General features: G+C 42.9%; 1 protein-coding gene across 3 annotated transcripts in view; it reads right to left on the reverse strand.

The window, feature by feature from the left end:
- Positions 1-14,070: 14,070 nt before the first annotated feature.
- LOC309369162 (uncharacterized protein) overlaps positions 14,071-20,433 on the reverse strand; it is a 78,156-nt gene continuing 71,793 nt past the window's right edge. For all 3 annotated transcript variants that reach the window (XM_081909899.1, XM_081909898.1, XM_081909897.1), the window contains exon 3: positions 14,071-18,380. In XM_081909899.1, the coding sequence (XP_081766025.1) occupies positions 16,723-18,354 (1,632 nt within the window). In that variant the 5' untranslated portion in view covers positions 18,355-18,380 and the 3' untranslated portion in view covers positions 14,071-16,722. The remainder of the gene's footprint in view (positions 18,381-20,433) is intronic.

A 20,433-nucleotide genomic window follows, 5' to 3' on the forward strand; every position in this document is an offset into this window, starting at 1 on the left:
GGGAAGGAGGGAGGGAGGGAGGGAGGGGAGAGCCCCCCCCCCGCTGAGCTCCGCCCCCCCCCGAGTGGAGACTGATCCCTCCCTCCTGGCAGGTGGGGGTAAAGAGGCAGTTAAGGGCTCTCTCCCTTTTTGCTTCCTAAGCACCAGTGATGGGCGTTGCTAGGCAACCGCCTCCCACTCAGCCAGTGCTTGGCTAGTTCTGGCCCTGTGGTCCAGACTGAATGTCCCCTTTATGTGGGGAACCTTCCTGGCTTCTATCTCCTCCCCCCCCCCCGATCTTGCCTGCCTCCCCCCCCCCAGGACTGTTGCAAATGCAGGTTTTTCTGCCAGCCCAGGATCAGGGCCTTGAAGCTTTGGGGTGGGGGTGGCACAGGGAGGGCTGGGGTCCAGGTGCAGGCTGGCATCCCCCAGGAGAGCAGAGATCAGGGCCTCGGAGGGGCAAGGAAGCCCCCCTGCCCCTCCCCCACAGAGTTGGGTCTGACTCTGACATGCCTGAAAGGGAGGCGGAGCTGGACGGATCATCCATAATACTAATCTGGTGTGTGTGTGTGTGTGAAGATGATGCAAAGCTTTGAGCAATAGGCTGGCTCTTTTTGAGGTCCCCCCTCCCCCCTTCCCCAGGTGGGGGCAGGCGCTTTTCAGGTGAAGGCAGCACAGTGGGAGGGGGATTTCAAGCTTCCTTGAGCAGGACAGAGGAATGGGGTTGTCAAGTTAGAAGGGACCCAGAGAGTCATCTAGTCCAACCCCCGGCAGGAATTGAATTTCACAGTCTTCCCTTCCTGCCTCTCTGTTAATGGTTGCTGGAGGTCCCTCGGTGGCCTGACAGGTCTGCTATGGGCCTGGGGGTGGGCAGCGGGGTTGTGTCCCTGGGGAGCCTTGCAAGCCTGCCTCTTCTCTTGCCCCGGCCCAACTGTTGAATATCTGTGTGAATCGAGAGCCTTGCTGAGATTTGGGCTGGGCTGGGTGTGAGTGCGGAGGTTCTCCGGATTGTCCTGGACACGATCCACTTCTGTGGATGCAGCCGAGAAGAACATTTGCCTTCTTTGCTGCTGCATCACATGTTGGGCTCAGGTGGAGCTTGGGATCCACCAAGACCCTGAGATCCTTTTCGCATGTCCTGCTAGTCAGTCCGGTGTCCCCTGCGCAGCAGAGTCTCCCTGCTAATTGTCCCAAATTAAATCCAGGAGTCTTGTGTGAGGGAAACTGCGATCCAGGGAGTGAATGGTGAAACAAAGTGAAGACAGGAGATGTGTTCTTTCAGGTAAAAGTTAACTTATTACTTCAGCTAAATGTCTCGGGGTTAAACACAGTTCTGCAGGCACAGCTTCCCTCCAATTCAGTTGTTGCACTTCAGGGAGATGTTCAGGTTTCCACAATAGGTGGTGAAAGGCTGGACTCTCTTTCTGCGGCTTCTCTCTCATCCCCTCCCTTAGTTATGAGGGGTCATAGAATCATAGAGTTGGAAGAGACCACAAGGGCCATCGAGTCCAACTCGATTTCTGTGAGGTGCTTTTGACACAGCCCAGCTTCCTTCACAGCGAGGGGCCACTTTTCCTCGGTTCCCCTCTCTCTTAGCAATCCCACTCCTGAGGTATTTTCCTTTGTATGCCAGACCCAGGGGATCCTCTCAGCCCTTGCCACCGACTTGGGAATCTCCTTTTCCTAGAAGATCTCTCTCCTGCTGACTGGAAGGAGACCCCAGAAGAAGAAGAGGGGAGTCTTCCCACAGCTTCTCCCTCCAGCTTCACTCCCATCTGAATTCTCCCTTCAGACCCTCAACATGGTCTCCCCATCTCAGCTGTGAGGCTCCTTCCTCTGGCTCCATAGATATTCTCCTCAGAGCGGAGGATCCACTCAGATCAGAGCCACTTCTCCCTCCCTCCAACCCCTCTGACTCTCTCTCCCCCCAAACTGTCTCCTGGGCAGTTCCATTGCCACTGCGGAGCGCTCCTTCGGCTCGCCGGGTCTCGCCTGGTGAATGCGGCTTGGGCTACAGGGTGGTTTGGCAGGGCACATCCCATCCCATGAGTATTTTAACCATAGGACCACATAACTCGATGGTTGGGAGGGACCCTCGAGGGTCCTCTAGACCAACCCCCTCCAGTGCAGGAATCACAGCAGAAGCATCTCTCCATCTTCCCTGTGAACAGCCCTTCAGATACAACAGAAGAGCAGAACCCTTCACAGAGATGGAAGGGAACCAGCAGGGCCATCTAGAACCTCAAAGCCAAAGTGAGAGCATTTGGGTCAAAATTAAGGGAGAGAAGAATAACAGGGACCTCATTGTGGGAGTTTACTATAGATCCCCAAGCCAAACGAGGACATAGATGATGCCTTCCTGGAACAGATGGCCAAGCATGCAAAAGGAAGGGAGATAGTAGTAATGAGGGACTTCAATTACCTGGATATTTGTTGGATGTCAAACTCAGCCAAGAGCATAAGGTCAAACAGATTCCTCACTGGCCTTGCAGACAACTTCATTGTCCAGAAAGTGGGAGAAGCAACAAGAGGAACAGCCATTTTAGATCTGGTCCTAACCAATGTTGATGACCTGGTTAGTGGGGTAGAAGTGGAAGGATCATTAGGCTTCTGAAGTTTACTATACAGCGGAAAGGAGCAGCCAAGCATACTAGGACTCAATTTCTTGACTTTAAGAAAGCCGACTTCATAAAATTTAGGGAAGTGCTGGGTGAGATCCCATGGACAGTAATACTAAAAGGAAAGGGAGTTCATGATGGCTGGGAGTTTGTTAAGAGGGAGATGTAAAAGCACAACTTCAGGCAATACCAATGAGACGGAAACATGGAAGGTCCCTAAAGAAGCCAGGGTGGCTATCTAAAGAACTTTTAACTGAGTTAAGATTAAAAAAGGATGTGTACAAAAAATGGAAAAGGGGGGAAACCACCAAAGAGGAATTCAAACAAATAGACACAAAGTCAGAAAAGCTAAAGCACAGAATGAACTCAGGCTTGCTAGAGAGGTTAAAAGCAACAAAAAAGGCTTTTATGGGTATGTTCGTAGCAAAAGGAAGAACAAAGAAACCGTGGGGTCACTCAGAGGAGAAGATGGTGAAATGCAAACAGGGGACACAGAAAGGGCTGAACTCCTCAATGCTTTCTTTGCCTCAGTCTTCTCCGATAAAGAAAACAATGCCCGACCTGAAGAATTTGGAGCAAATGATTCAGCAGAGGAAACACAGCCCAGAATAACTAAGGAGATAGTACAAGAATACTTGGCTAGTTTAGATGTATTCAAGTCTCCAGCCTACCTTGATTTCAGCAAGGCATTTGACAAGGTGCCCCATGATATTCTTGTAAAGAAGCTGGTAAAATGCGGTCTTGACTATGCTACCACTCAGTGGATTTGTAACTGGCTGTCTGACCGAACCCAAAGGGTGCTCATCAATGGTTCCTCTTCATCCTGGAGAAGAGTGACTAGTGGGGTGCCACAGGGTTCTGTCTTGGGCCCGGTCTTATTCAACATCTTTATCAACGACTTGGATGATGGACTCAAGGGCATCCTGATCAAATTTGCAGATGACACCAAACTGGGAGGGGTGGCTAACACCCCAGAGGACAGGATCACACTTCAAAACGACCTTGACAGATTAGAGAACTGGGCCAAAACAAACAAGATGAATTTTAACAGGGATAAATGTAAAGTATTGCACTTGGGCAAAAAAAATGAGAGGCACAAATACAAGATGGGTGACACCTGGCTTGAGAGCAGTACATGTGAAAAGGATCTAGGAGTCTTGGTTGACCACAAACTTGACATGAGCCAACAGTGTGACGCGGCAGCTAAAAAAGCCAATGCAATTCTGGGCTGCATCAATAGGAGTATAGCATCTAGATCAAGGGAAGTAATAGAGCCACTGTATTCTGCTCTGGTCAGACCTCACCTGGAGTACTGTGTCCAGTTCTGGGCACCACAGTTCAAGACAAACTGGAAGGTGTCCAGAGGAGGGCAACCAAAATGGTCCAAGGCCTGGAAACGATGCCTTATGAGGAACGGCTAAGGGAGCTGGGCATGTTTAGCCTGGAGAAGAGGAGGTTAAGGGGTGATATGATAGCCATGTTCAAATATATAAAAGGATGTCACATAGAGGAGGGAGAAAGGTTGTTTTCTGCTGCTCCAGAGAAGCGGACACGGAGCAGTGGTTCCAAACTACAAGAAAGAAGATTCCACCTAAACATTAGGAAGAACTTCCTGACAGTAAGAGCTGTTCGACAGTGGAATTTGCTGCCAAGGAGTGTGGTGGAGTCTCCTTCTTTGGAGGTCTTGAAGCAGAGGCTTGACAACCATATGTCAGGAGTGCTCTGATGGTGTTTCCTGCTTGGCAGGGGGTTGGACTCGATGGCCCTTGTGGTTTTTCCAACTCTAGGATTCTATGATTCTAGTCCAACCCCTGCATTGTCGGAATCTTTTGCCCAAGACTGAAACCACAACCTGGAGATTAAGAGTCTCATGCTTTACTGACTGAGGTATATCGAAGCTCAGCATTTTTTCCTCATTTTTGTGCCAGGTCAGGCTTGTTAGGATATAGCTCCATTCCACCTTGCAAAGGTATAGGCATGATGTTTGTGCATGCCTGTTTACTCCCAGCATTGCTGTCAACTTCTGTAGGTTTTGTGTTATGTAGGTTTTGTGTTACTGCTGTTTCACTGGACACAAAGGCAAGCAGTCATGTTTTCCTTTGTTCCTGCACTACACTGAATAAATGCTGTAAATTATGCTTGCACATATTCCTATGTCCGCCTCTTTCGTTGTGGATGATTTATACACTCTGCTGAGAGATGATTTATACACGGGTCTTGGAGCATAACTGAGGCTCGTGTCACTAACGGATTGATGCTGTTCCATGGGAGACCAGTGATCGTCCGGAGCAAGCTGGACGCCTGCCTGATGCCTCCGTCTCCCCGGCAGTATCCCAACAAAGCTAGGCCATTTTGCTTGGACAATTTAAGACTGTTGGGTGTAGTGAACACCTTCTGTGTCTCGAGCTGGAGGGGGAAGGGCTTACAAAGGAAGTAAGCCAGGACCTTACGTCAACAGCTTGTTATGCTGTGAGAGAGTGCTTTCGATTTCAGATCGGTCGCTGCACTGAGGATGTGAGGAGTCAGAGACAATGCAGCTGGACACTGATGGTCTTTGATGGATTGTAAATAAGCTATTTGCTGTACAATAAAGCTTCTAGCATAGAAGAAGCTGTTTGGACTGATTTACGGTCCTTCTCACATTTCGCTGTGCATTCTGCTACGTTTGCTTTCTCCCGTGATCATGCTGAGGACAGAAGCCGGCAGACACTCGAAGCGGAGCGTAACTGGACGGAGAAGCAATAAATCTTCACAAGAAAGACCAGGAGTGACTTGTCAGATTTTAGCTGGCCCACATGCATCTGAGACTACAGAACATGGAGGCTGTCTTGAACCCCATATATATCTATATATATTCCCATGTAGTGTGAGCGCTGCTGCTTTGCATGCAGTAGATCGATCCCAGGTTCAATCCTCAATATCTTCAGGTAGAGCTGGGAGTGTCCCCTGTCTGAAACCCTCACCACTGCCGGTCACTGTAGACAATAAACTCAGCTTCCTGTGTTCCATAGGCCGCTACTAGTATATCCTATCCGGTGCTTTAACAGAGAACTATCTCATATAATTTCCCGTATTTTTCGCTCTCTAGGACGCACGTTTTCCCTCCTAAAAAGCAAGAGAAAATGTGTGTGCGTCCTATGGAGCGAATGCAGGGGGGAGGCAGGCGGGAAAAGCCCCCAGGAGCCACACACAAGCTCTGTGCGCTCTTGCGGGCTTTTCCCCAGGAGGGAGAAGGGACTGACTGGCCGCATCACTCCCTTCTCCCACCTCGTAGAAAAGCCAGCAGGAGCCGTGCGTTCCTTAAAGGGTGTGTGGCTCCTGTGGGCTTTTGCGGGAGATGGGGGAATTCCCCCACCTCCCGCAATAGCAGGAAGGACTAGGAGAAGAGCACAGGCTGCCTGCAGCCTGTCTGCTGCTCCCAGAGCTGCGGGGAGGGGGCGATCCTTGATTTCCCCCTCTGAAAACTAGGTGCGCCCTATAGTCAGGTGTGCCCTCTGGAGCGAAAAATATGGTATGTAAGATTATCCTTTCCCCCCTGTGTTTCTTTTCCTTTAATCTCTTGTGAAAGGAAAGCATTCTTTCACCTTTGGTGGACGTGCCCAAGGATTAAGGCTTTCTGGGAGATGATTTATAATGAAATGAAAAAGGTATTTAAATATACCTTCTTGAAGAAACCAGAGGCCTTTCTCCTGGGCATTGTCGGCCAATTGGTGCCAAAGAAGGATAGAACTTTCTTTATGTATGCCACGACAGCAGCAAGAATACTTATTGCAAAGTACTGGAAGACATAAGATTTACCTACCCGGGAAGAATGGCAGATGAAGGTGATGGACTATATGGAACTGGAGGAAATGACTGGCAGAATCCGAGACCAGGGAGAAGGGTTGGTGGAGGAAGATTGGAAGAAATTTAAAGGCTATCTACAGAAACATTAATGAATGTTAAAATGATGTCGGAATGAATTTAAGTGGTTTTAGCGTAATGTCTAAAAGGAATATGTAAAAATGGATTGTTAACAGGTGAAAATGTAAAGTTATAATATATTAAGATAAAGAATTAAGATAAAAACAAAGAGGGAAAGGATTTGCTGAAGTAACTATTTGAATTGGAATACAAAAAAGGGAGGTGTGAGGAGGTCAGGGAAATAAGCGAATGAAAGGCAAGACATGGAAAGATGGATTTACTTTTAATTGTTTTTATTCTCTCTGTATTTTGCATTTTTTGTTTCTTTATTTATTTCTATTTTTTTCTTTATTTTTGTAACTTTATTTTTGAAATTCTAATAAAAATTATTTATAAAAAAAAAGCACCTCTGAACAATAATATGCTTTCCCTTGGGTATGTTCCAGCTAGTTCTGCAATCTGATATTGAGTGTGTACTTAAGAATTATTGTGGGTCAAAGGAACACAAGCAAAATTGGCTTGGATCACAGTGGGCAGTGCAACAAAAGCCCTGCTAGTGCTTAGAATGAAAAAGTCACACTGATCTGTCCTCTTTGTGCCAAAAAATGGCCTGAAGTGTTGCACTGCTATACCAGCTGACAATTCCTTCTGGATCTTTGGCTTTTGTTTATAACAATGATGCTTCCTAATTCTGTTGTTTTCTGTGCAGATCACATTAGCTAGTTCTTGCTGCATAGCATCACTTGCTTATAGATTTCTTTCTCTTTTACACATGCATATATTAACACACGGGAGGCGCTGTGGGTTAAACCACAGAGCCTAGGACTTGCTGATCGGAAGGTTGGCGGTTCGAATCCCCGCGATGGGGTGAGCTCCCGTTGCTTGGTCCCAGCTCCTGCCAACCTAGCAGTTCAAAAGCACCCCAAAGTGCAAGTAGATAAATAGGGACCACTTTATAGCGGGAAGGTAAACGGCGTTTCCATGTGCTGCGCTGGTGCTGGCTCGCCAGATGCGGCCTCGTCACGCTGGCCACGTGACCCGGAAGCTGCCTTCGGACAAGCGCCAGCTCTCGGCCTCTTGAGTGAGATGAGCGCGCAACCCCAGAGTCGGTCACGACTGGACCTGATGGTCAGGGGTACCTTTACCTTTATATTAACACACACCCCAAGTTAAGGGGGGAACCCCTTCCTGTCTGTTGCCAGATTTAGGCTTTATCTATAATTTCTGGCTCTGCTCTGCTGTGAGCCTCTTGGATGGTTTTCAATTTTTGCAGTCATTTAGGGTTATTTTTTTTAAAAAAAGATCTGAATTTAAAAATAAATCAACATTGCTAAAAACAAGGTGTTACATTAAGATAATTTGTGGAGGTGTTGTATATATAAGTGCATTGTTAATTAATGAGCAACTAAAGAAGTTTATGTTTCCTGTTTTCCTTTCCCAAGCAGAGATAATGTGCAAGTCTAAGAAAAGCTCAACAATTCTGGAATTCTGCGGGAAGGTGCAAAGAGGAAGTCCACCTTCCGGTTTGTAGAAAGATCAAAGCAAAGACCGTCCAAGCCAAATACCGGCGAGGAGCTTTAAAAGGATCTAAATCTTAAACGTCAAATTAAGGAATTCCCTCCCTGAATTGAAAGAAAGGGAGGGAAGAAGGGACAGTATTTCTTGTGCCTATTTAAAATATAAGAGAGAAAGGAGGGAAGCAAGACCACCTCTTAATCCCTGGAAACAGACCGTCAGACTGAATAGACTGGCTATATTGTGAACAGCACTCTTTATGAACAATGTAATTTGCTGAACATTTAACTCGGCAAAACTGATACTTTGAAACCTTTGAAATTGTGAACTCTCGGGGGCTGAAGGGGGCTTTTGAACATTTATTAAGACATTTTGTTGCACTACTTCTGATTGCTACTGTGTCCCCCTAGAGTTTTACTGAAAAAAGGTATAACTGTCCGGGGAATTTTACACTTAGCACCAGCCTGGGAAAGCCTCACAGCAAAACAAGTTTGACTGTGGGAGTGACCTTGACTTCCAGATAAAGTGCCATGGATGAAAAGCAAACAAAATCGGATGAACAGGTAACAAGATCGGGCAAAGTGAGATACCAACCGACCATTGCAATACTGCAGCAGCGTAGGGCATCTGCTCCTGGCCCTCCTGTGCCACAAGGAGAAGACCCAGTGCAAGCTGGGTCAAAAGGGATGACAGAAGAAGGATTTACTTCTGTTTTAAATAAGATCTATGAAACATTGGACAAATTAAGTAATCAAGTGGCTGAAGCATCAAATAAAATTGACCAGAACACTACAAGTATTAACAACCTGGGTCAGAAGGTGAATTCTAACACAGATTCTATCGAAAAATTACTGCAACAGTCAGAATTAAACCAAAAGACGGCCCAGGAAGCAATAGAAAAAGCAGCTGCCGTAGAAGAAAGGATAACGCCGATAAGCAAACAGCTTGGGGACCATCAGGAACTTTTGTCTATGATTGAGTTGAAGGAAAAACAGACCAATTTGAGGGTCAGAGCGGTACCTGAACTTGAGAAAGATAGCTTGATCGACTTCTTGACACAGGAATTTGCAGACTTTTGGAAATTGGAGGACAAGCAAGATTTTAAAATAATAAACGCTTTTAGACTTGGAAAAGAAGGGAGAAAAAAACAGAGTGAGAGACTGTTTGATTACCCTTCGTTCTAAAGAGGAGCGAGATAAAATTTTGAGTCTGCATTACCAGAATACTTTGATAATACAAGAGTCAAGAGTAGAAATTTTTAAGGACATCCCGAAACATCTTCTGGAACTCGGGTCCAAATACGGAGATCTGGTGACTTTGCTGAGAGGAAACAGAATTATTTTTAGGTAGGAATTCCCTCAAGGCCTATCTTTCAGCTTTAAAGGCAAGAAGTTTAAAATAAGATCAGTGGAGGAGAAGGGAAAATTTTTGAGAGACCAAGAAGAAGACCTGCAAAAAGGAACGGAAGGAGAGCTTAGAGCCTTACCACTAGGATTACTAGACAAAGGACTACCACCTTTGGGAGTGGATAAGACAAAGAAAGTGATACCACCGTCAGAAGAAGAGGAATTATTGGGAGCAGTTGGAGGAGAGTAAATTTAATTACATCATGTCTCTGCAACTATTAAGTTGGAACATTCACGGTTTTAATTCCCTGGAGAAAAGGAAGAAAGTCTTTCATATACTTAAAAAGGAACAATTGGACTTAATTTGTCTACAGGAAACGCATGTGACAAGGCTACATAGGAAAATATTGATTAACAAAAGGTTGGGCCAAGAATTTATCTCATCGGACAATGTCAAAAAGTGAGGAGTGGTCATATATGCAAAAGAGAGCCTGTCACCGAAATTTGTTTTTAAAGATGATCAAGGAAGATTCATAGCAATTGAAATTCAAATACAAGGAGAAAAAATTCTGATAGTAGGTGTTTACGCACCGAATGAGGGGAAATCTACATTTTATAAGAAGCTGCATGAGACACTATTGGACTATATGGACTATAACATCGTTTTGATGGGAGATATGAATGGGGTGGTATCCACAAAAATGGATAAGTCACAGAGACAGGTAGTCACTAAAGATGGCAGACTACCCAAAACTTTTTTTTAAACTGACTGACAATATGGATTTGATTGATATTTGGAGAACCAGGAACCCCCTGGGTAGAGAGGGAACCTTCTTTTCTGAAGCCCAAAAGACATGGACAAGAATTGACCAAATCTGGATAACTAGAGGACTGGCACCCAAGACTAGGAAGGTAGAAATCTGCCCTAAAATGTGCTCCGACCATAATGCCGTGAGAATGGAGATGAAACTAATACCAACAGGAATGACACCTTGTTCAGAGATCAAGAGGTGACCAAGAAGGCCCAAAAACCCCTGAGAGACTATTTTGAGATAAATTTGAACACTACTGTGGAAAAAATAGTAATCTGGGACGTAAGCAAAGCAGTCATGAGGGGGTTTCTGATCCAACAGAATTCAATAAAGAAAAGAGCCCAAAATGCCGAAAAAGAAAAAAATTTGGAAAAAATAAAAGAGGGTGAGAAAAAACTGAGAGCGAAACCCAATTCACAAGAGATCCTGTGAGAAATAAAGTAACATCAAGTGCAGTACATGAAGATGATAAACCAGGAAATTGAATGGAAAATGAAACAAAGGAGACAAAGGACTTTTGAATTGGCAAATAAATGTGGGAAACCGCTAGCTTGGCAGATGAAGAAAAGACAAAATCTTAATACCATTACTAATTGGGAAGTGGAAGGAAAAAATATCCAGAATCCAGTGGAAATTAGAAAATGCTTCCAGAGGTACTTTAAACAACTATATACACAGGGGCCACAGAAAGAGTTTGACATAGACCAGTTTTTGAGAACAAATGGATTACAAAAAATCTCACAAGAAAATAAGATAATGTTGAACTATAGAATTACGGAACAGGAGGTAGAAGGTGCCATTCAGAACATGCAGCTGGGAAAATCTCCAGGGCCGGACGGCTTAACCTCAAAATACTATAGAACTTTGAAGGATTGGATAATTCAACCACTAAAGGTGGTTTGTAATGAAATTCTGGAGAGGGGAAAAGTGCCAGAGTCGTGGAAAGAAGCATTTATTACACTTATACCGAAAATTGAGTCTGAAAAGACACAACTTAAGAACTACTGACCCATATCCCTGTTAAATGTGGATTATAAAATTTTTGCTGACATTTTGGGCAAGAGGTTAAAAAAAGTATTAAAGGAAGTGATACATAAGGACCAAGCTGGCTTTCTTCCAGGCAGACACCTGTCTGACAATACGAGGAATATAATTAACATATTGGAGAAGCTGCAAGAGGATATCAATACAAAAGCAGTTTTAATTTTTGTGGATGCCGAGAAAGCCTTTGATAATATTTCTTGGAGTTTTATGAAGAAAAATCTTCAAGGGATGGGGGTTGGTCAAGGGTTTGAAAATGGTTTAAGTGCAATTTATTCAGAGCAAAAGGCTAAATTAATAGTCAATAATGTGGTAACAGAGGAATTTAAGATAGAGAAAGGGACACGACAAGGCTGCCCAATTTCCCCTTTACTTTTTATCTCCGTCCTGGAGGTTTTGTTAAACATGATTAGGAGGGACCATCTGATTAAAGGCATAACGGTCGGAGCTAAACAATATAAACTGAAAGCTTTTGCAGATGACCTAGTTTTGACACTACATGAGCCAGAATCTAGCACCAAAAGAGTATTAGAACTGATCCAAGAGTTTGGTCAGGTGGCAGGATTTAAGTTGAATAAGTTAAAAACCAAAGTTCTTGAGAAAAACTTAACAACGACCGAAAGAGAGAGGTTTCAGAATAAGACAGGTTTAACAGTGGTTAAGAAGGTGAAATACCTGGGGATTAATATGACAGCTAAAAATGGGAACTTATTTAAGGACAATTATGAAAAGTGTTGGTCGGATGTTAAAAGGGATTTAGAAATATGGTCAAATTTGAAGCTTTCCTTGCTGGGTAGAATTGCTGTTATCAAGATGAATGTACTGCCAAGAATGTTATTTCTGTTTCAATCGTTACAAATAATAGATAAAATGGACTGTTTCAAGAAGTGGCAGAGAGACATTTCCAAATTTGTCTGGCAGGGCAAGAAACCAAGAATAAAATTTAAAATATTAACTGATGCTAAAGAAAGAGGGGGATTTGCCCTGCCAGACCATAAACTTTATTATGAATCAGAAGCTTTTTGCTGGTTGAAGGACTGGCTGCTTCTTGAGAACACAGACATATTGGATTTAGAAGGTTTTAATAATGTTTTTGGATGGCATGCATACTTATGGTATGACAAGGTTAAAGCTCATAAGGCATTTAAAAACCATATTGTCAAGAAAGCACTGTTTAATGTCTGGATACGATATAAAGACCTACTTGAAAATAAAACCCCAAGGTGGTTATCACCAATGGAGGCAAAAGCTCAAAAAAGGCTCAATATGGAGGCCAAGTTGCCAAAATACTGGGAGATTTTGGAGCAAGGAGGAGACAAATTGAAACTGCAGAGTTTTGAGAAATTAAAAGATAGAGTGCGAGATTGGCTTCATTACTATCAAATAGGAGAGGCCTATCATTTGGACAAAAAAATTGGCTTCCAGGTGGAAAAATCAAAGTTGGAAACAGAACTGTTAGATCCCAAAACTAAGATACTTTCAAGAATGTATAATTTGCTGTTGAAATGGAATACTCAAGATGAAACGGTTAAATCTGCTATGATTAAATGGGCACAGGATGTTGGACATAATATTATGTTTGCTGACTGGGAACAGTTATGGACCACAGGTATGAAATTTACGGCATGCAATGCCTTAAGAGAGAATATTATGAAAATGGTATACAGGTGGTACATGACACCAGTCAAACTTGCAAAAATCTATCATTTGCCCGATAATAAATGCTGGAAATGTAATGAGAATGAAGGTACATTCTTTCACTTTTGGTGGACGTGCCCACAGATCAAGGCCTTCTGGGAAATGAGATATAATGAACTGAAAAAGGTATTTAAATGTACCTTTCTGAAGAAACCAGGAGGCCTTCCTCCTGGGCATAGTCGGCCAATTGGTGTCAAAGAAGGACAGAACTTTCTTTATGTACGCAACAACAGCAGCAAGAATACTCATTGCAAAGTACTGGAAGACACAAGACCTACCCACCCTGGAAGAATGGCAGATGAAGGTGATTGACTGTATGGGATTGGCAGAAATGACTGGCAGAATCCGTGACCAGGGAGAAGAGTCGGTGGAAGAAGATTGGAAGAAATTTAAAGACTACTTGCAGAAATACTGTAAAATTAAGGAATGTTAAAATGATGTTGGATGGAAAATAAGTGGTATTGGTAAAAAGCTTTTTAAGAATATGCAAGTATGGATTGATAATGGTTAAAAATATATATTTACAATAGGTGATGATATAGAGTTATGAAAAATGACAGAGGGTAAGGATTTGCTGAAAGGACTTTTTAAATGGGAATACAAAAGGGGAGGTGTGAGGAGGTCAAAGAATCAAGCAAATGAGATAAAGGATGATTGAAATCTGGAGTTAATTTTAAACCTTTTCTGTTTTCTTTTTATATTTAGCTATTGTCATTTCTTCTTTTTTATATATTCATTTTTTATGTGTGTTTTTTCTTCTTCACTTTTTAATTGTTTTTAGATTGTTACATGATTTTTGTGAAATGTATTGTGTAATTCTATGTCTGTTTTTTAAAATCTTAATAAATATTAAATGATTTCTTCTCTGCCTTTTGTCAATTGTATTCCTAATATTCTTCCCTTGTCATCTTTAGGTAGGATTTTTGCATCTATCTTTTGGTTTATACATATATATATATAACTATTCCTCTCTTTTTGGAAACATCTGAAGCTATGTATTCTGTTCCTAATTTCTTATCTATCAAAACTCTGTCATGTTTCTTTGCTATGTGTGTTTCCTGGAGACCAATGACATCCCAATTTTTCTTTCTTAAGATACGCTCAGTTTTCTTCCTTTTTACCTTATTGTTCAAACCATTGATGTTCCACGATATAATGTTCAAATTTATGAATTTTTATTAGACACAAAGTCAAATATCAACATCAAATATAAAACTGCACTTAATTACAGTAATATAGTTGTGGGAAACTCTGCTTCTTTTCTTATCCTCCTGGACTTTCCTGTCCTCGTTCTCTTTCTTCTCTTTCTCCCCCCCCCCCCCAAAAAAATTGTATTGGTTTTCACATTTACCACATAAACAGGAAAAACCAGAAAAAAGAAAAACATTACAATACACAAAAACAAACAAAAACACATAAAGAAGAATTTCTACTTACAAATCCTAATTTCATTTCATTCATAACTGACTTCCTTGAATCCCCTCTACCTGAATTTCATTATATCACCAGTTTAGCAGTTCTCCAAATTCATATTTCTAATAATATTAACTTCTTTCATTTACTAACAACTTCTCCTTTATTAATATTCTAATCCTTAATGTTTATTAACAACATATTCTTATTCTACTCCTAAACCTAATTGTTACTTCCAAGAAATTTCTCTTTATCTTATATTACAATCTTTAGCTAAATAGTCTTTAAATTTCTTCCAGTCCTCTTGTGTCTCCTCTTCTTTCTGGTCACGGATTCTTCCAGTCAGGCCGGCCAGCTCCAAAAAGTTCAACATCTGCCATTCTTCTATTGTTGGTATCTCTTGCGATTTCCAATTTTTGGCTAATAAAAGTCTTGCCACTGTAGTGGCATACAAAAACAGCCAACCATTTTTTTCTTGCAATTCCAGTCCTATTATTCCAAGTAGAAAGGCTTCTGGTTTTTTAATAAATGTATTTTTCAACATTTTTTTCAACTCATTATATATCTTTTCCAAGAAGTCTTTCACCACCACAAGAAGCTCAAACACTACGGAGCGGCATCTTGCCATTAAAGTAAGGAGTGTTGGGTTTGGCTGTCCTTTCTTGGTATTAGTTGACATTTTTATTTCTTCTCTATATAAACACTGATGTCAGGATACAGGAAGCTTCTGATTCCAAGCAGTTGCCAGGGTTGGAAGATGGCCCAGAGCAAAGAGGGGGGGAGGTTGTCATGGAAAGACTCTCCCAGAATGTAGGTGAAAGGCCGAACTCCACTGATAGCCTCTCAGAAATGGCGGGCCAGCCTTTGAGTATTCAAGAGCAGGAAAAAGGATGTGATTTGTCACAGAGTATGAAGAGAAGGTTCCTCCCACGTTGCATTTGTAGGATGAAACGTGACACTGAGAACTTAGTTGAGTCATCATCGTAATGGCAACCAGCTTGTGGGAGAGGAGCTCCTGGTAATCTGTTCTTTTCTTGGAATAAAACCAACTTTATAAATGAACTGCACTCGTGCACGACTCACTGCCATCACAACTTACTATCCCTATATATACAGTGCTTCTCTCTAGGTACACACAGGGCTGGTGTGTTCTTCAAGCTATCCTATTTGTCGATCCCGCCCACAGAGGTATGTTCGCTCTGAGAGATCGGGGGGCGGGTAGTGCTTAAGCGCCCCATATTTAATGTTTAATAACAATTACTGAGTGCTGGGTGGATTCCTACAACAGTATAAAAAAACTACATGTATTCAATATACATTGGCCACATGTTATAAAAGGAATATGGATTGTGTTTCCCCACCTTTTGATTTCTCCAGGCAACCAATATTTAAGATACTTAACTTGTGGCGCCCAGAATTGAACACAGTATTCTAGGTGGGGCCTGACCAAGGCAGAATAAAGTGGTACTATTCCTGTCCTTGATCCGATTCTGCCTTCTACCACATTGGCCTCCGCTCCCCATTTGGTGTTGTCTGCAAATGTGATGAGCACCCCCTCAGTTCCTTCATCCAAGTCATTTTTAAAGACGTTGAACAACAACGGGCCCAGGACAGAACCCTGCAGCACCCCTCTTGTCACTTTTCCCAGGATGATGAGGAACCATGAAGGAGTCCTCTTTGGGTTTGGTCAGTCAAATCCGCCTAACAGTTACCTCATTCAGCTCACATATTACCAGCTTCCATGTAAATATTTCATGGGGGCACTTTGTCAATAGCCTTACTGAAATCAATATGCACTATTTTAACAGTTCTCCCCTGATCAACAAAGTTTGTAACTCCATCCAAAAAAAGGGGAGGAGAGATTTCTCTGGCTTTATTTGTTTTTGGGAAAGCCATGCTTTCATCTTGTATGTTTATATTGTGAAATCTTCAGATGAAGGGCACATAAATATTAAAAATGATAATAAATAAGGATATTGACAAGCTGGAACATGTGCAAAGGAAGGTGATTTATGTCTTTATTTAATTTGTATAATACTCGACCCAGTGGTGCTGAATTGAATAAAATATTGGTGGGGGGATCAGGTAAGGCCCGCCTAGCACAATAAATCACATGATGCATGCATGCCATTGGAATGTCAATGCCTACCAACTGGGGGGGCCTTCAAATATATTATTGGGGGGCAAAGACCCCTCGACCTCTAAGGGTAGGCTCCTAATCCCTGCACCCACAGGTCTAAGGACAGTTACAACATAAAAGCACAATATAAAAACACAATACACATCTGTAAACCCCCCTCCCCACCACATTTTAAAAGGACATCACATGTCAATCAGCCAAAGGCCTGGTTTAAAAGGTGCTGATTTGACTTTCTCCTAAAGCTGTATAATGGTTTTTCAAACCTTTGTATGGATTCTTTGATGGGAAGTGAGAGAGTAGCTCCGACTAAAGCTCTTTCCACATTCCACACACTGATAGGGTTTCTCCCCTGTATGAATTCTTTGATGGATATAGAGATGGAAGCTCCGACTAAAGCTCTTTCCACATTCCACACACTGATAGGGTTTCTCCCCTGTATGAATTTTTTTATGGGAAGTGAGATGGGAGCTCGTCCTGAAGCTCTTTCCACATTCCACACACTGATAGGGTTTCTCCCCTGTATGAATTTTTTGATGGGAAGTGAGAGAGTACCTCTGACTAAAGCTCTTTCCACATTCCACACACTGATAGGGTTTCTCCCCTGTATGAATTTTTTGATGGGAAGTGAGGGCGGATCTATTAGTGAAGTTCTTCCCACATTCCACACATTGATATGGTTTCTCCCCTGTATGAATTCTGTGATGCTTAGTGAGACCAGAACTCTGAATGAAGCTCTTTCCACATTCCACACACTGATGTGGTTTCTCCCCTGTATGAATTCTGTGATGGGAAGTGAGAGAGGAGCTCTGACTGAAGCTCTTGCCACATTCCACACACTGATAGGGTTTCTCTCCTGTATGAATTTTGTGATGGGAAGTGAGAGATGAGCTCTTCCTGAAGCTCTTTCCACATTCCACACACTGATAGGGTTTCTCCCCTGTATGAATTTTTTGATGGGAAGTGAGAACGGAGATCTGACGGAAGCTCTTTCCACATTCCACACACTGATAGGATTTCTCCTCAGTATGAATTTTTTGATGGGAAGTGAGATGGGAGCTATGACTGAAGCTCTTTCCACATTCCATGCACTGATAGGGTTTCTCCCCTGTATGAATTCTTTGATGGGAAGTGAGAGAGGAGCTTTCAGTGAAGCTCTTTCCACATCTCACACACTGATAGGGTTTCTCCCCTGTATGAATTCTTTGATGGGAAGTAAGAGAGGAGCTTTGACTGAAGCTCTTTCCACATTCCATGCACTGATAGGGTTTCTCCCCTGTATGAATTCTTTGATGGGAAGTGAGAGAGGAGCTCTTCCTGAAGCTCTTTCCACATTCCATGCACTGATAGGGTTTCTCCCCTGTATGAATTTTTTGATGGGAAGTGAGAGAGGAGCTATCAGTGAAGCTCTTTCCACATTCCACACACTGATAGGGTTTCTCCCCTGTATGAATGCTGTGATGGGAAGTGAGAGATGCACTACAACTGAAGCTCTTTCCACATTCCATGCACTTATAGGGTTTCTCTCCAGTATGAATTTTTTGATGTACAGTGAGATAGGAGCTCAGACTGAAGGTCTTTCCACATTCCACACACTGATAGGGTTTCTCCCCTGTATGAATTCTTTGATGTGCAGTGAGAGAGCACCTCTGATTGAAGCTCTTTCCACATTCCACACACTGATAGGGTTTCTCCCCTGTATGAATTCTCTGATGCTTAGTGAGATGGGCGTTCTTCCTGAAGCTCTTTTCACATTCCATGCACTGATAGGGTTTCTTGCCAATGAGATTTCTTTGATGGGATGTGGAATGGGAGCTGTGACTGCAGCTGTCTCCATACTCCATATTTTTCCGTGGCTTCTCCTCTCTGGGGATTTTCTTTTGGTCACCCATGTTCTCGATTTCCAATACATCTCAATCTGCAATGGAGGCAAAAAGGGATTAGAGCCTCAAGAACAAATGAAGAACTGAAGGGAGTTGGGTGAGTGTTCATTACCTTTGTTGATTGTCATTAACCAACATATTTATTATTAGATTCTAATGGTTGTTGAATGTTGTTGTTTTTAATATATAGTAGTGGCCAAAATTTTAGAAGCCTTTGGGGGAAAGTGTATTTCAGAGGTTTGATGGCTCATAACAGCACTTCTTTTGGAGTAATAACGTGAAATTATTTAGCAATGGACAGATAATTTAATCAAGAATGTAATGCAACAAACTTTGTTCAATTATCTGTATTAAATTAAAAAGTCATAGCCAAATAACTAGAAAAAGGAAGCAAACTTGCTTAGGTTGACTTTTGTCAGTGTTACAGGTAGGTAGCCATGTTGATCTTTCTTAGCCGAAACAAAATAAAAAAAATCCTTCCAGTAGCACCTTAGAGAGCAACTAAGTTTGTTATTGGTAGGAGCTGGTATCTGAAGAAGTGTGCGTGCACACGAAAGCTCATACCAATAACAAACCTTGTTGGTCTCTAAGGTGCTACTGGAAGGATTTTTTTTATTTTGTTTGGTCAGTGTGTTATGTGATTGCTATCAAGTTGTTGTTGGTTCTTTTGTGTTCTTTCATTTAGCGAGTTTGCAGAACATGATAAAAAATTTAAAATGGCACAAAGAGTTGACTGGTCAAACATAAAGCAACGTAAAATAGTACTATTAAGTGAACAAGGCTATAGTTATGGAGAAATTAGAAGCAAGATTGGGGGAAACGTAACAAAAACTGGCCTTTCCAAATTTTTGAAGAGGTATAAGGAGATTCAGTCACTACAAAATCAGACTGGTAAAGGCAGGAAAAGGTGCACAACAGCAAGTGATGATCGAAGAATGGAGAGACTGCAAACGTGACAGAAGAAAATCATTTGGGTGTTTACAAGATGACATGGCGTAATGTAATGTGAAGCTGAGTGCAAGGACTGGTCTAAATGTTAGAATTCCAAGGGAAAAGCCATTATCTCTCAAGCAAAGGTGGAAAAGATTAAACTGTGCTACAACCCATGTTAACTGGACAGCAGAACAATGGGACAGTGTTATTTGGAGTGATGAGACCCAAATCTCCTTGCTTGGTACTGATGGCATGAAATATGCGAGGAGAAGAATCAGAGATTTGCATCAGGGGTTGGCAATCTGTGGCCTATGGGCCAAAAGCGGCCCACGAGCGCCCCCCCGAACAGAGCCATCTGCTCAGCAGGTTCCCATGTGCTGCGCTAAACCGGGGCAGCGCAGCACAGGGACTCACTTCTGAGGTGCCGGCAATCACTTCTGCAGAGATGCAGACAGGAGAGATCGCACTCATGCGCGCGATCTTACCCACGGATCCGGTTTGTGGGAGTGAACTGGCCCAGACGGGGAAAGGCTTGCCGACCCCTGATTTATATCCTACTTGCATTATACCGACCATGAAACACCCAGACAGTGTGATGATCTGGGGTTGTATGGCAGCAAAAGGTGTGGGCAGAATTTGTGGCATAAAACGGAATGTAAATGCTCCAAAATACATAAATGAAATACTTGAGCCCAAACTGAAGCGTTCCACATGTGATCTTTTCCCAGATACTGAACCTGTCAGGGAACTGCCATCGGAGAGTCAGGTGGTGGAAGGGCTCAAGGAGGCTAGGAGAGCTTCGGATGCTGAGGAAGGAACCAGTAGGGGGAGAGGGAGAGTTCCTGCAGAAACTCAGGCGGAGGGATGGCTCCAAGATACTTCCAGTGAGAACAGCGGGGAGGTCTCAGGACCTCCGCTGGGGACGCCTACTCCGTGCAGGAAACTGTCACGCAGAGAATCCAGAAGGAGAGTTTCCGTCAAGGAACTCTTATGTTGGCGTAAATTCCGGAAGCGCCCACTGACGAATTCTGCCAGCAATTGAGGTAGCCATGCACCCATGGCTCCGCGGACTGGGAGAGTTTAGGAACTGATGGCAAAGCTTTGAGGGCTTAAACGCTTACGCACGAGCAGCCCCCTTATCCCATTACAGCAATC

This window comes from Podarcis melisellensis (genome assembly GCF_964234715.1).
Source record: "Podarcis melisellensis genome assembly, chromosome: 4".
NCBI lineage: Eukaryota > Metazoa > Chordata > Lepidosauria > Squamata > Lacertidae > Podarcis > Podarcis melisellensis.